We start from the raw sequence: 10,905 nt of genomic DNA, 5'->3' as shown, positions 1-10,905 counted from the left end.
AACCTGTTTTGAAAATGTAAGAAGCAGAAAGTACAAATGCTTGTATTTAAATGTAGGCAGTGAAAGTAAAAACTTTTAAGAAAAATGAATACTACTTATACTTTTTCACTCCACACCTCTGAAAGTAATATTTCACATGATACTTAGTGTATAACGTAATATCACACATGGTATTGAAAAAAAATTTTTTTTTTAAATACAAGTTTTTTTTTTCCCTGCAGAAATTCTAAATGAAGCAGAAAATTAAGAATAAAATGAGTGGATAAATTTTAAAAAGTGTTGCAATACCCAAAATACAAACAACCAGAGTGTAACCAGGAGAAATAATTTTGTGTGTGTGTGTGTGTGTGTGTGTGTGTGTGTGTGTGTGTGTGTGTGTGTGTGTGTGTGTGTGAGCTGTTTGATCCACAGTGAGTCTGAATACTATCAGAATATATTTGACTTTATATTTAACTTCTCTGTCTCTTTCACTCGGGGTGCTTTGCTCTCTGGCTCGTCTCCAAACAACTTCTACTGGCTTTACAATTAGACAATTTGCACATGCGGAGGACTCCGGTTATGAATGGGTGCATTCCCTTAAGTCCCGCCTCTTCCGTTCCCACAGACCGACCAATCAGCGGCGCGGGTGCGCTTCGATGGGACGTCACGTCAGCTGCCGTCGTGTCGGGATTGGAATGTTACCGACTAACAATCGGAACAACTGAGCACTCGGTAATTGGACACTAGGATCAAGGAATCCCGTCTTTTTGAACATTTTTCTCCGCTATTTACCCGCTCCGAGGTTAGCGTTCGTCCCCGTCGTGTCGACCGGAGAACTTCGCCCGCTGCGTGGCTCCCCGCACGCCGGGTTTTCATTCTATATCGGCGCGTTTGAGGCTCTGAGGGGAGGTTGTAATAAATAAGAAGAGAAATGCAGGGATTCGTCAGGTTACAGTTGCACCGCTGAGCTGCCCAGGCTGCGCTACGACGCTTCCTTCCCTCGGGTTTTCTCTTTGCTTCTCCTCACACGGGACCATGGAGTGATAAAAGAAGGGGGGAAACAGGACGAATTCACCCCCGAGGCTTTTGGATCCGAGCGCGGCGGCCACACCGACGGGGCTTTTCACACTCCCCGGTCAGCGAGTTTAACATCCAAACCGGGGTATACCTTCCCGTCTGGGCGAGCCTCGGGGACCCCTGCCGCTGTCGGACAGTTTCGCCATCCGAATCCCCTCCAACACGGGCAGCCTGGAGGAGCGCAGGAGAGAGCCGCCGCATGTGATTTTCTATCCGAGAAAGGTGCACCCGAGCCCGGCTGTAGGCGCTGCGCGATATGCTGAAACTCTACCGAAGAGGGAGAACGGGACAAGACTTTTAAAATCGCCCACATGCACTGGATCAATTGCTGGATTTGGGAACCGAATACGCAGAAGGGGGGTTGGGGATCCGTGGAGGCTGCCGGAGGATGGAGCGGTGTAGCCGGGGCTGGTGAGCGCCTAACTTCGGGCCACTTTACATTTCTTCTTCCTAAACAACTCGCCCCCGTTCCCAGGACACATGCAGGCCAAAAAACGCTACCTGATCCTGCTCTCCGCCGGTGCGTGTCTAGTGCTTCTCTTCTACCTCGGAGGGGTTCAGCTTCCAGCGGCGAGCAGGAGCCGGCATGACCGCAGCAGGACCGGGCACCGACCCGAGCAGCCGTGGCCGCACTTCTCGGACCCGTTACACCTCTTCCTGCCCTGGGACGAGACGGACACGGAGGAGTACAACCTGCACATTTCTCCGAGACAGAAGAGGGACGTCAACACGAGTGTTTACAAAGGCAAACGGTGCCGCATGGACTCCTGCTTTGACTTCTCTCTGTGCCACAAGAACGGATTCAAAGTTTATGTTTACCCGCAGCAGAAGGGCGAGAAGATCTCAGAGAGTTATCAGAACATTTTATCCACCATTGAAGGGTCCAGGTTCTATACCTCTGACCCGGGACAGGCGTGCCTGTTCGTCCTGAGTCTGGACACTCTGGACCGGGACCAGCTGTCCCCGCAATACGTCCACAACCTGAAGACCAAGGTCCAGAACCTGCCCCTGTGGAACGACGGCAGGAACCACCTCATATTTAACTTGTACTCGGGGACGTGGCCGGACTACACGGAAGACCTGGGCTTCGACATCGGACAGGCCATGTTGGCCAAAGCCAGCATCAGCACCGAGAACTTCAGGCCCAATTTCGACGTGTCCATCCCCCTCTTCTCCAAGGAGCACCCGAGGACCGGCGGGGAGAGGGGGTACCTCAAGTACAACTCCATCCCGCCTTTTAGAAAATACATGCTGGTGTTCAAGGGGAAGCGCTACCTGACCGGTATCGGCTCGGACACCAGGAATGCCTTACACCACGTCCACAACGCGGAGGACGTGGTGCTGCTCACCACCTGCAAGCACGGCAAGGACTGGCAGAAGCACAAGGACGCAAGATGTGACAAGGACAACGCAGAGTATGACAAGTAAGTTACACTAACTCAGGTGTTTATGGTTGATTTTTGACTTTTCATGCGTTAACAGAACTGATTTTGTTTCCTTAAAAATATTCTAAACCCAAATCCATGGTGTCCTTTAAGTCGTAAGTCTCTAATTTTGTCAGTTTAAGAGAGTATAAAACTGACAGGAACCCCAAAATAAGACCATCATGGCCTTTAAAAGTGAAAAAAATCTTTTAGTTTTCAGAAATTTCCCAATTTGGGATATATTTGCAGAATGATGTACCGAGGAAACTGTTTTTCTTTATGACTAAAGTTATGTTTTTGCGGCTAAACACGCTCAATATATTCGCCAGTGAATAATCACACTCCAGGTTTGGCTGGAAAAAAAGTTGTTTCTGTTGACGTTTTTAGACTTTTACGCACGAAATCAGTGCGCATGGAGCTGTCATCCACATCCAAGACAAGAGCACCTTGCGCACATGAATCCTTGAAGGTTGTCACGCTTGGGCACACTGTGTGTGTTTGTGTGTGTTTCTCTCCTCTATGACCCAGATGTTAACCACTACCATATACTATGAGTGTACTTCCCTTTTTCTCTTTCTGACTCATAAATCACACTAGGGACTCATAACCAGTCACTTGTAAAGATCTTCAACTGCAGCTCCAGTGGTTGAATGCAACTGAAGTACAATTTTGAGGTTCTTGTATTTTAGTTATTATAGTATTTCCATTTTATGCTACCACACTCACACATGCTGCTACATTTTGGGAGCCAATATGGTACTTTTTACTCCACTACATTTATTTGACAACATTAGTTACTGGTTACTTTGCAGATTTAGATTATTAATATAAAATCAAAACCTAATAAATCATGTTTTTTTTTAGCTAGTTTTAGGGCTGCCACAATGTCAGAGTATACAATTATGAACGCAAAGCCTCTTTCCTTGCAAATAAAGAACACTCAAAATACGACTGCAGGGAGGTGGAGAGAGAGTCTGTAACTATAATGCACAATAAGTGCAGTTACACTTATGGAGAGTGAAAAGACAACCAGATGAACTAATGAACAAAAGAAAAAGAAAGGATTTAACAGAATACAGTATGTTTAAGAAGTGCTGGATTACAGTGGAAACCCTCCTGGTGACCATGGTTACAGTCATCATGTGGGACAGAATTATTCTGTTACAAATGTTGCTTGTAGTCTCACGGTGTATATTTTGGGTCTTATATCGCAATATATGGAAAACAATTCAAAATTTCCATAATTCCCATGATGCTTTGCCTCATGGTGACCCGTCTGCTTCTGACTGACTACCTGAGGCTGCAGCTACGTGCAAAATGAAATCATGACAGGAAAAAAAATCACTTTCTCTCTCTGAGAAACGTTGTCTCCTTAATGAGGATTTTTACTTTTGGTAGTTCAAGTATATTTTGGATTGTAGATTTTTAATGCTGGACTTGTGTAACAGAGTATTTTTACACTGTGGTACTGCTACTTTAACTTGAATACAATATCTGAGTACTTCTTCCACCATACAAATAAAATAGTTTCATAGTTTCAAGGCAGCGGTCTTTTCTCATTTTTGAGTTTTCAGAAATAAACTTCAAAAACTTTTGCAGATCCATAATCTTTTGTTGAGATGATTAACTTTTCTTCTTTAGAAAAACTTTGAGTTTTGGAAACCCGAACAAGTCTGTATCTCAAAGATTGAGATACAGAATTAGTGATTTAACTTTTGCAACGTTTAATTTTCAAAAACCCAGAAAATCAAATCAGACTCACAGCTCAGTTTGAACGGTTTTTGAAGTGCAGAATTTTGGGGGCTTTTCAAAACTTCAAGTATTGAGTTTATCCAAAACAGAAGTTAGTTATCTCTACAAAAGATGATGGGTCAGCAAAACTTTAGTTAATTAAAAGTTAGAGTTAGACTCAAAAATTTAGTGAAGACAGTTGAAATAGTTCTCTTAACTTTTTATTTACTGGTTAACCAACCTTTTTATTGGTTTTTACCCTCCACTCCACCTACTTGCTCCTTTTCAAGAATGAAGTAAAAGATTTCCAGTCAGTCTATTAGCTCCCACGGACTCCCCCCCCCATCCTCCCCTCCACTCCTTTCCTATGAAGGAATTCTCTGCCACCCCTCCACCTCCACCACCTTCCATGGGAGCTCTGCAGCCTTTACCAGGATATGCACAGACACGTTTGATTTGCACCCTGTACTTAGTGCAAATTAAGTGAAAGTCTACTGTGGGAGTTTTTTTTTCCCTTCCTTTTCGCCCTGAAATTAGCCTCGGAGTTACGGTGACCTCGTCACGACGATGGAGCGTGCGGTGTAGTTTACGCGGGCTGTGGTGTGTGTAACAAGTTGGGTTGAATTATGAGGCGATTTACTGCGAATAAATCAGTCATAATGGGTTAATTATCACCTTCATTTCCAGGAGTTAGTGCCATCTTTTCCACTTAGCCCCCAGGGACAGCTGATTACCTCTAATTTTGGAGGTCTCCGTTTTGTCAAGGTGGTAATTAATGACCCCCTCCCCCCCTACTCTTTGGGATCAGAGTCTGTACTTGAATGCTCGGTATGTTTTTAATATAGAAGGCGGTGTCTGATGTTTACATAGCTGGATTACGTGTTGAACTCCTCTGTCAGGTGTGAGTGACATCGGTTTGATCTACATTTATCAGCCTGTACCTTTGGAAAGCCTGGATAAACTCGGGCATGTGATAACAGAGCTTGTCGACATTATTCCCAGTGGGTGTGCGTACCTGTGTATGTCAAGGTTAAGGGAAAGGACAGCTGGGGAACATATGGAAAGTTAACCTACACGTATTTCCATCCGATCAATCAGAGAAAGGACCTGTGGGGGAGATATGGTGGGTTTTTAAGCAAACATGCGTTGGGTTGAGGGAGGAAGTGACTCTCCTTGAACTTGACATGAACCTCCAACTTCTCAGACACACTGATAATGCAAAAAAAAAAAAAAAAGAGGGAGCTCTAACAAAACTTCACAAGCATGCACTTGTCTATCCATTCGTCATCCTTTTTTCCCCCCGTCTGTCTGACACACACGCTCATTCTCTCCCTGGCCGTCTCCCAGGATGCCTTGGGCTCGGTGTCACCTGGAGAGAGATATGTCATCCATTATCTGACATTCCAGTCGTCTCTGGACGGCCCACCTCTGCTCCGCTCCGCTCACAGCTCTGCCTCCCAGCGGATACGGCCCTTGTTTTCCCTCCAGAGGTTCCTCCTCTGTCTCGGGGAACGTCTCAGCTGATTGACGAACAGCTGATTGCGGCGAGCTCTCGCCGGCCGCTCTCTCCACCGTATAGCGTGTTTCACGGTTGATTTATTTGGGTCGATACTGCGGCCTGTTAGTCATTTCATTTCCAGCATCGATACTGCATTTGATTTCTGTCCCTGCTAAAACTCAGTAAATCCAATTCCATTTTTACACTTTTATGGTGTTTAGCATGCTGTTTGATTTTGCTTGTTATACTGTGCTTCTCAGCGAATTTCTTGATTTTGCTGGAGGAATAGTTCTGATTATATGATGTCAGCATGCCCCCAGTTTGGAGAAGCAGAGAGGGGCAAAATGGATTTTAGCCACTTATAAAAGGTCCACCTAAAAAATTAATATAAGTTTAAGTGTGTGCTATATTTAGAATGATTCCATCACTTTACTTTGCTGTGGAAAAGACTCTTCTGGTGGGAAAATGCTGTTAATATAAGCCAAATCTGCTTAATCCAAACCCAACCAAACACCACAGGCAAAATTAGTTATTTTAACTCCCAGAACAGGGGAGTTGCTGGTCTACTGCTTCCTTGATTAATAGTTTGTTTGTGTTATTGTGTGGCTTGGGTGAATCTAAACTAACCTTTTAAAAGATCAGTAACACAAACAAACTAACCAATCGAAGCAGCGGTTGGTCAGCAACTCTGGAGTTCTGCAAGGTAAAAGTAATCATTTTGCCAATGGAGTTTGGTTTGATTAGTTTGGTTAGTGGTCTAAACCCCAAAGATAATCAATTTAATGTCACAATAAATAGAGAAAAGTGGGAAATCTCTGTATTTGAGCGGCCGAAACAGCATTTTCTGCTATTTTTGCATGATATGTTTAATTCTTTTTTATTCGGGCAAGTGAGTTGCCCTTCAAGGCAATTTACTTGTTCCAGGCAAGCGGGCAATCCTTACTTTTGTGGTTTCCCATCCAAATAGGATAGCAAAGTAAAGTGGTGAAAACATTCCACCGCCATCTACTGTAGCTAAAAAACTGACTATTGAAATGTACCTCATACAACCTCACTTCAGATAATCCCTCTCTGGCATTTGGCAACATGATGAAGCCAGTAATTTTAAAGCTCTTTTTCCCCCCGTTATGATTTAGCAGCCTGTTTAGATTTAATCAAATGGATGCCTTTCATTTTAATCTAATTTAAGCCCCTTTGGGTGCCGGCCTGCGCTTTGCAAAAACCCCTGACGTAGCTCTCTCAGGTAAACGGATCTATACGCGGCCGCTCCATTTCCACAGGCTGAGGGCAGACAGGCGATGCCTCGCGGGGACGCTGGCTGTGGTGCAGACTTAGGAATGCACACACGTGTCAGAGCAGCTGTTAGGGAGCGTTGCCAAGGCAGGCCGACTGGCTGTACAGTATGTGTACATACCTGGATGCTCTTTGAGCGCAGCCTCACACATAACTTCAGGATGCGGAGGGCTCTGGCCTTAGCTACTGTTGTTTGCAATCAATATGCATCCACCTGCCGACCACAAACGCACACCCACACACGCCGCTGAGGCTGCTGCTGCAGAGCTATCCAGGCTCGTCTTTGCCTCCTGACCTTTGACCCCGCTGCCTTCCAGAGGAATGCTGCTCTACAGAGGAATGCAGCAGGAGGGCAGTCGTATAGGTACCTGAACCGGCTCCCACCCACCCACACACCGCGCACGCTCTGCACATTTATTCAATTGATTTTCTTAGCTGCAATAGCTTTCAATTGGAGTCACTCTGGTCCACTTCCATGGCCGAGCGCTGATGAAAGGGCCCATTCACGGCCACATTATCCACTGAGTTTTCAGGGCTTTCTGACAATGATCCCTGGAGAGGACAGTGAAAGGCTATTACAGGCTCCACAATTGAAAAATTTCACGTCAGGTGGGATTTTGCTGTAATTCTGTGCCTTGTGGTGACTAAACCTCCTTTAACTAGCACAATCATGCTGCTTCTGACTTTGTGATTGTAGTTGGAAATTAAGTTCTCGTTTCTCTTAAGTAGGAAGTCAAATTGTGTGACTCGTGAACTTCTTGTTTTAGTCATGAAACATTTCATTAAGGGTTCAGAAAACGTCAGTCATCGGTGATGATCAAGCATTTTCTTCTGTCCACAACCCAAAGATGTTCAGTTTAACGTCATAGAGGAGTGAAAAAAAAAAAAAAACGGAAGATGGAATTTGGACTTTCCTTCTTAAGAAATTATTCAAAACATTTTGGCCTAATTTAATAGTTGACAACTAATCGTTTTATCATTGCAGCTCTAATTACTTCCATAATAAATCACTTTCAGACTGAATAGCTTTTTAAATAAAGAAATAAAACAAGTCAGGTAGAGCCTAATTGCAAAAAACTGAAGATGACTCCACTCGAGCCTCGCTCTGTACGACGTTGATGCGTCAATCTTTGTTGCTGAAACAGAAACAGAAACCTTTTCATGTCAAAGATCCTCAAATTAATTTACATTGACCCACACCGTGAATTTGAGAGGAGTTTGATCGAGGAATTTCTCCTATTGAGTAAGTTTTTAGGACTTTAGGTTAAAGTCTTCACTCAATCAATGATCAGCCAACGATAACAGCCAACCACACCTCTTCCTTTGATGCTCCGTTTTCAAAAAATGTGATTAAAGTTAAAATATCTGACTCTTCCTTTTGCTGGGGACTCCCTACAAGCCACTGAACGAACCCGGTTTGACCCCAGTCTGAAAACCACTGGTTTATAGCACAATAACATCTGATTTTCATGAGATCAAGAAGTGAAAAAAATAATTTTAAGTATATAAAATATAAATGTAATTTCCAGTAGTGGTGAGGTGCTGCAGAAGCTTGAAAGGTGCTTGAATTTGACTCTGTTCATTGTATTATTTCACCTAACTAGGATTTAAAACATCTTTCTGATTTATCCTACACTTAAACATTTTGTAACCTAACATTAATCCCAGCATATAAACACTGTGAGAGCTCCTTCCTTCCACTGAGCGAGCAGATTATCCAGCATACAGTCCCCTCTAATATCACGAGTCAGTTGCTTAAAGTAAATCATTATTACTATTGAGTGTTCCATTAAAGTCGGGCCGCGCACACTCCTTTTATTTTCTCTTTGTTAAGCCTTTCTCTGACTAACAGCAGCGTCATCATCCCCCATTTAATACTTAACCAGCTTTGTTGGCTCGTATTGACTTTGCACTTTAGCTACTTCACTCCTTCACTGGCAGCTGCCGCTCAAGGTCACCCGTGGGACTCGAAACGGAGAGGAAGGGCGACGGCGAGCCAGCGGCGGGAGAGATTTAGAGAATGAGAAAGTCAAGAGGGGGAGATGCAGAAAACTTGTCTGAGAGTGTGTGTGTGGACAGAGGACGGAGAAGGAGAAGAAGAAGAAGAAGAGCAAGCGGGTGTGAGATTGAGTGATAATAGTGCGGTGCGGAGTATGTCGGGGTGTGCTGCGTGAGTTGGGATGAAAGAAATTGAGAGTCCAGAAAATTGCGCGTGTGGCGGGATTTTTTTCCCATTAGGAGTCAATGACAGTAACGTCAACCAAGCGCCGCAGCGGTTTCATTTCCACAACTGTGTCATCAGCAGAAATTCTCCCCACTTGAGGAAATTCTCTGAGAAGCTGAGAGGGAGAAGACACTCGTACTTCCTCCTCCTCTTTCCTCTCTTGTACCTTCCCTCTCTTTGCTGTTTTATACTCAACAAAAATATGAAATAGTTTTGTTTTTGTTCCAATTTTTCATAAAACATGAGACTTTCTATGCACACAATTCTTTTTTCACATTTTATTTAAAAATCTGTGCTGGTGAGCACTTCTCCATCGCCACCCCACTAACAGAGATGCTTATTAAACACCACTGGTGATCAATCGTTAATCAATTACTCACTGTTAAGAATTTAACCGATTAAAATGTATTAATCAGCAATTAATCGATGGTCTGGAAATGGCAGTAACTGCACCTCATTTGCCATCGTTTTGTCTGGCTGAAACACTTGTTGGACGAGGTAACTAAACTTAAAATGAGAAAAAAACAAGGAAAAAGAGAAATTTTGTGTGTTTTTGTGTGTTATTCATTATTAATGATTAAATCAATTGGTTGTGAGTCTCTGCATCAGAGGCAGAGTACGGTGAGTCATGACTTTGTCCTCTGGGGAAAAAAAAGGTGGTATGTGTAGCCCTATGTGAAAAAGCCTGAGCTCAGTGTCCAGGGTTGTCAGGTCTGTGTGACAAAACCAGCCCAAAACCAGCTCAACGGCCAATAAAAGTGGCGCCAGCAGGCAGAGAGCACAGGCACATCACATTTTTGTGTGTTAACATGGGCGTCTGCTTGACGTGTGCCAGGTCTATGCTGATCTTGAGTCAGTTTGGGAGGGTTTAGGTAGAAATAAATGGTTTTACTTGGAAATATGGATGTGTATTTATAGATACTATCAATGGAATTTGCATGCAAAATAAGTCCACCCAACCAGCAGACAAAAACTTCATCGCAAGGCAACAGAAGTAGCCCAATTTCACTGAAAAACTGCAGACCAGGCAACTCTGTCAGTGTACAATAAATGTCTTATTTTTCAAAATGAACTTGCACATTTTAAAGTGTCTTTTTATTGTGACCAGTCCAAGACACAATGTGCATCCCGGTGTTTAATCAGCATCTGTATATGCCACACCTGTCAGGTGGATGGATTATCTTGGCAGAGGAGAAGCACTCAGACTTTAACACATTTGTAAACAAATTTGGAGAGAAATAAACCTTATGTGTGCACAGAAGAAGCCTGAGATCTTTTACTTTTGCTTTTGATCCCACTTTTCATGAGCTAAAGTGTTTTTTTTAGTGTACTTTCCTCCTCCTCCTCCTCTCCCTCCTCTCCATCAAAGCGACATGGAAACACTGATGCGATTTGGCTCGCGATGGCTCCCCGCCACATTCCCGTTCCCCTCTCTTTTTTTCTTAATGACGGCGCGGCGGTTGACATTTTGTTGACACGACGCCACAGACTGAGAGGCAGGAGCCAGTCCGCGCCAAGTGAAGAAAACCAGCAACACTTCCTTCCTCGCCGCCTTATCTCAGTCAAACACCATTATGAGTGGGAATAACCGCCATTCACCTGAATGCCAGAGCGGCGGCAGCGGCGGCGACGCCTGATAGTGGACTCCTCCTGTTGGAGAATTGGAGCGCCGAGCGAGT

The 10,905-nt window shown here is 44.1% G+C and overlaps 1 protein-coding gene across 1 annotated transcript in view; it reads left to right on the top strand.

Moving 5' to 3' along the window:
• The first annotated feature begins 372 nt into the window (after positions 1-372).
• Positions 373-10,905, top strand: part of ext1b (exostosin glycosyltransferase 1b) — a 175,565-nt gene continuing 165,032 nt past the window's right edge. The window contains exon 1 of the mRNA XM_084738950.1: positions 373-2,480. Within this exon, the coding sequence (XP_084595076.1) occupies positions 1,537-2,480 (944 nt within the window). The 5' untranslated portion in view covers positions 373-1,536. The remainder of the gene's footprint in view (positions 2,481-10,905) is intronic.

The sequence above is a fragment of the Lutjanus erythropterus genome, chromosome 16 (assembly GCF_056507025.1).
Source record: "Lutjanus erythropterus isolate fLutEry1 chromosome 16, fLutEry1.hap2, whole genome shotgun sequence".
Lineage (NCBI taxonomy): Eukaryota > Metazoa > Chordata > Actinopteri > Lutjaniformes > Lutjanidae > Lutjanus > Lutjanus erythropterus.
Note: the sequence above shows the minus strand (reverse complement) of the source record. Positions and strands in the feature narration are given on the sequence as shown.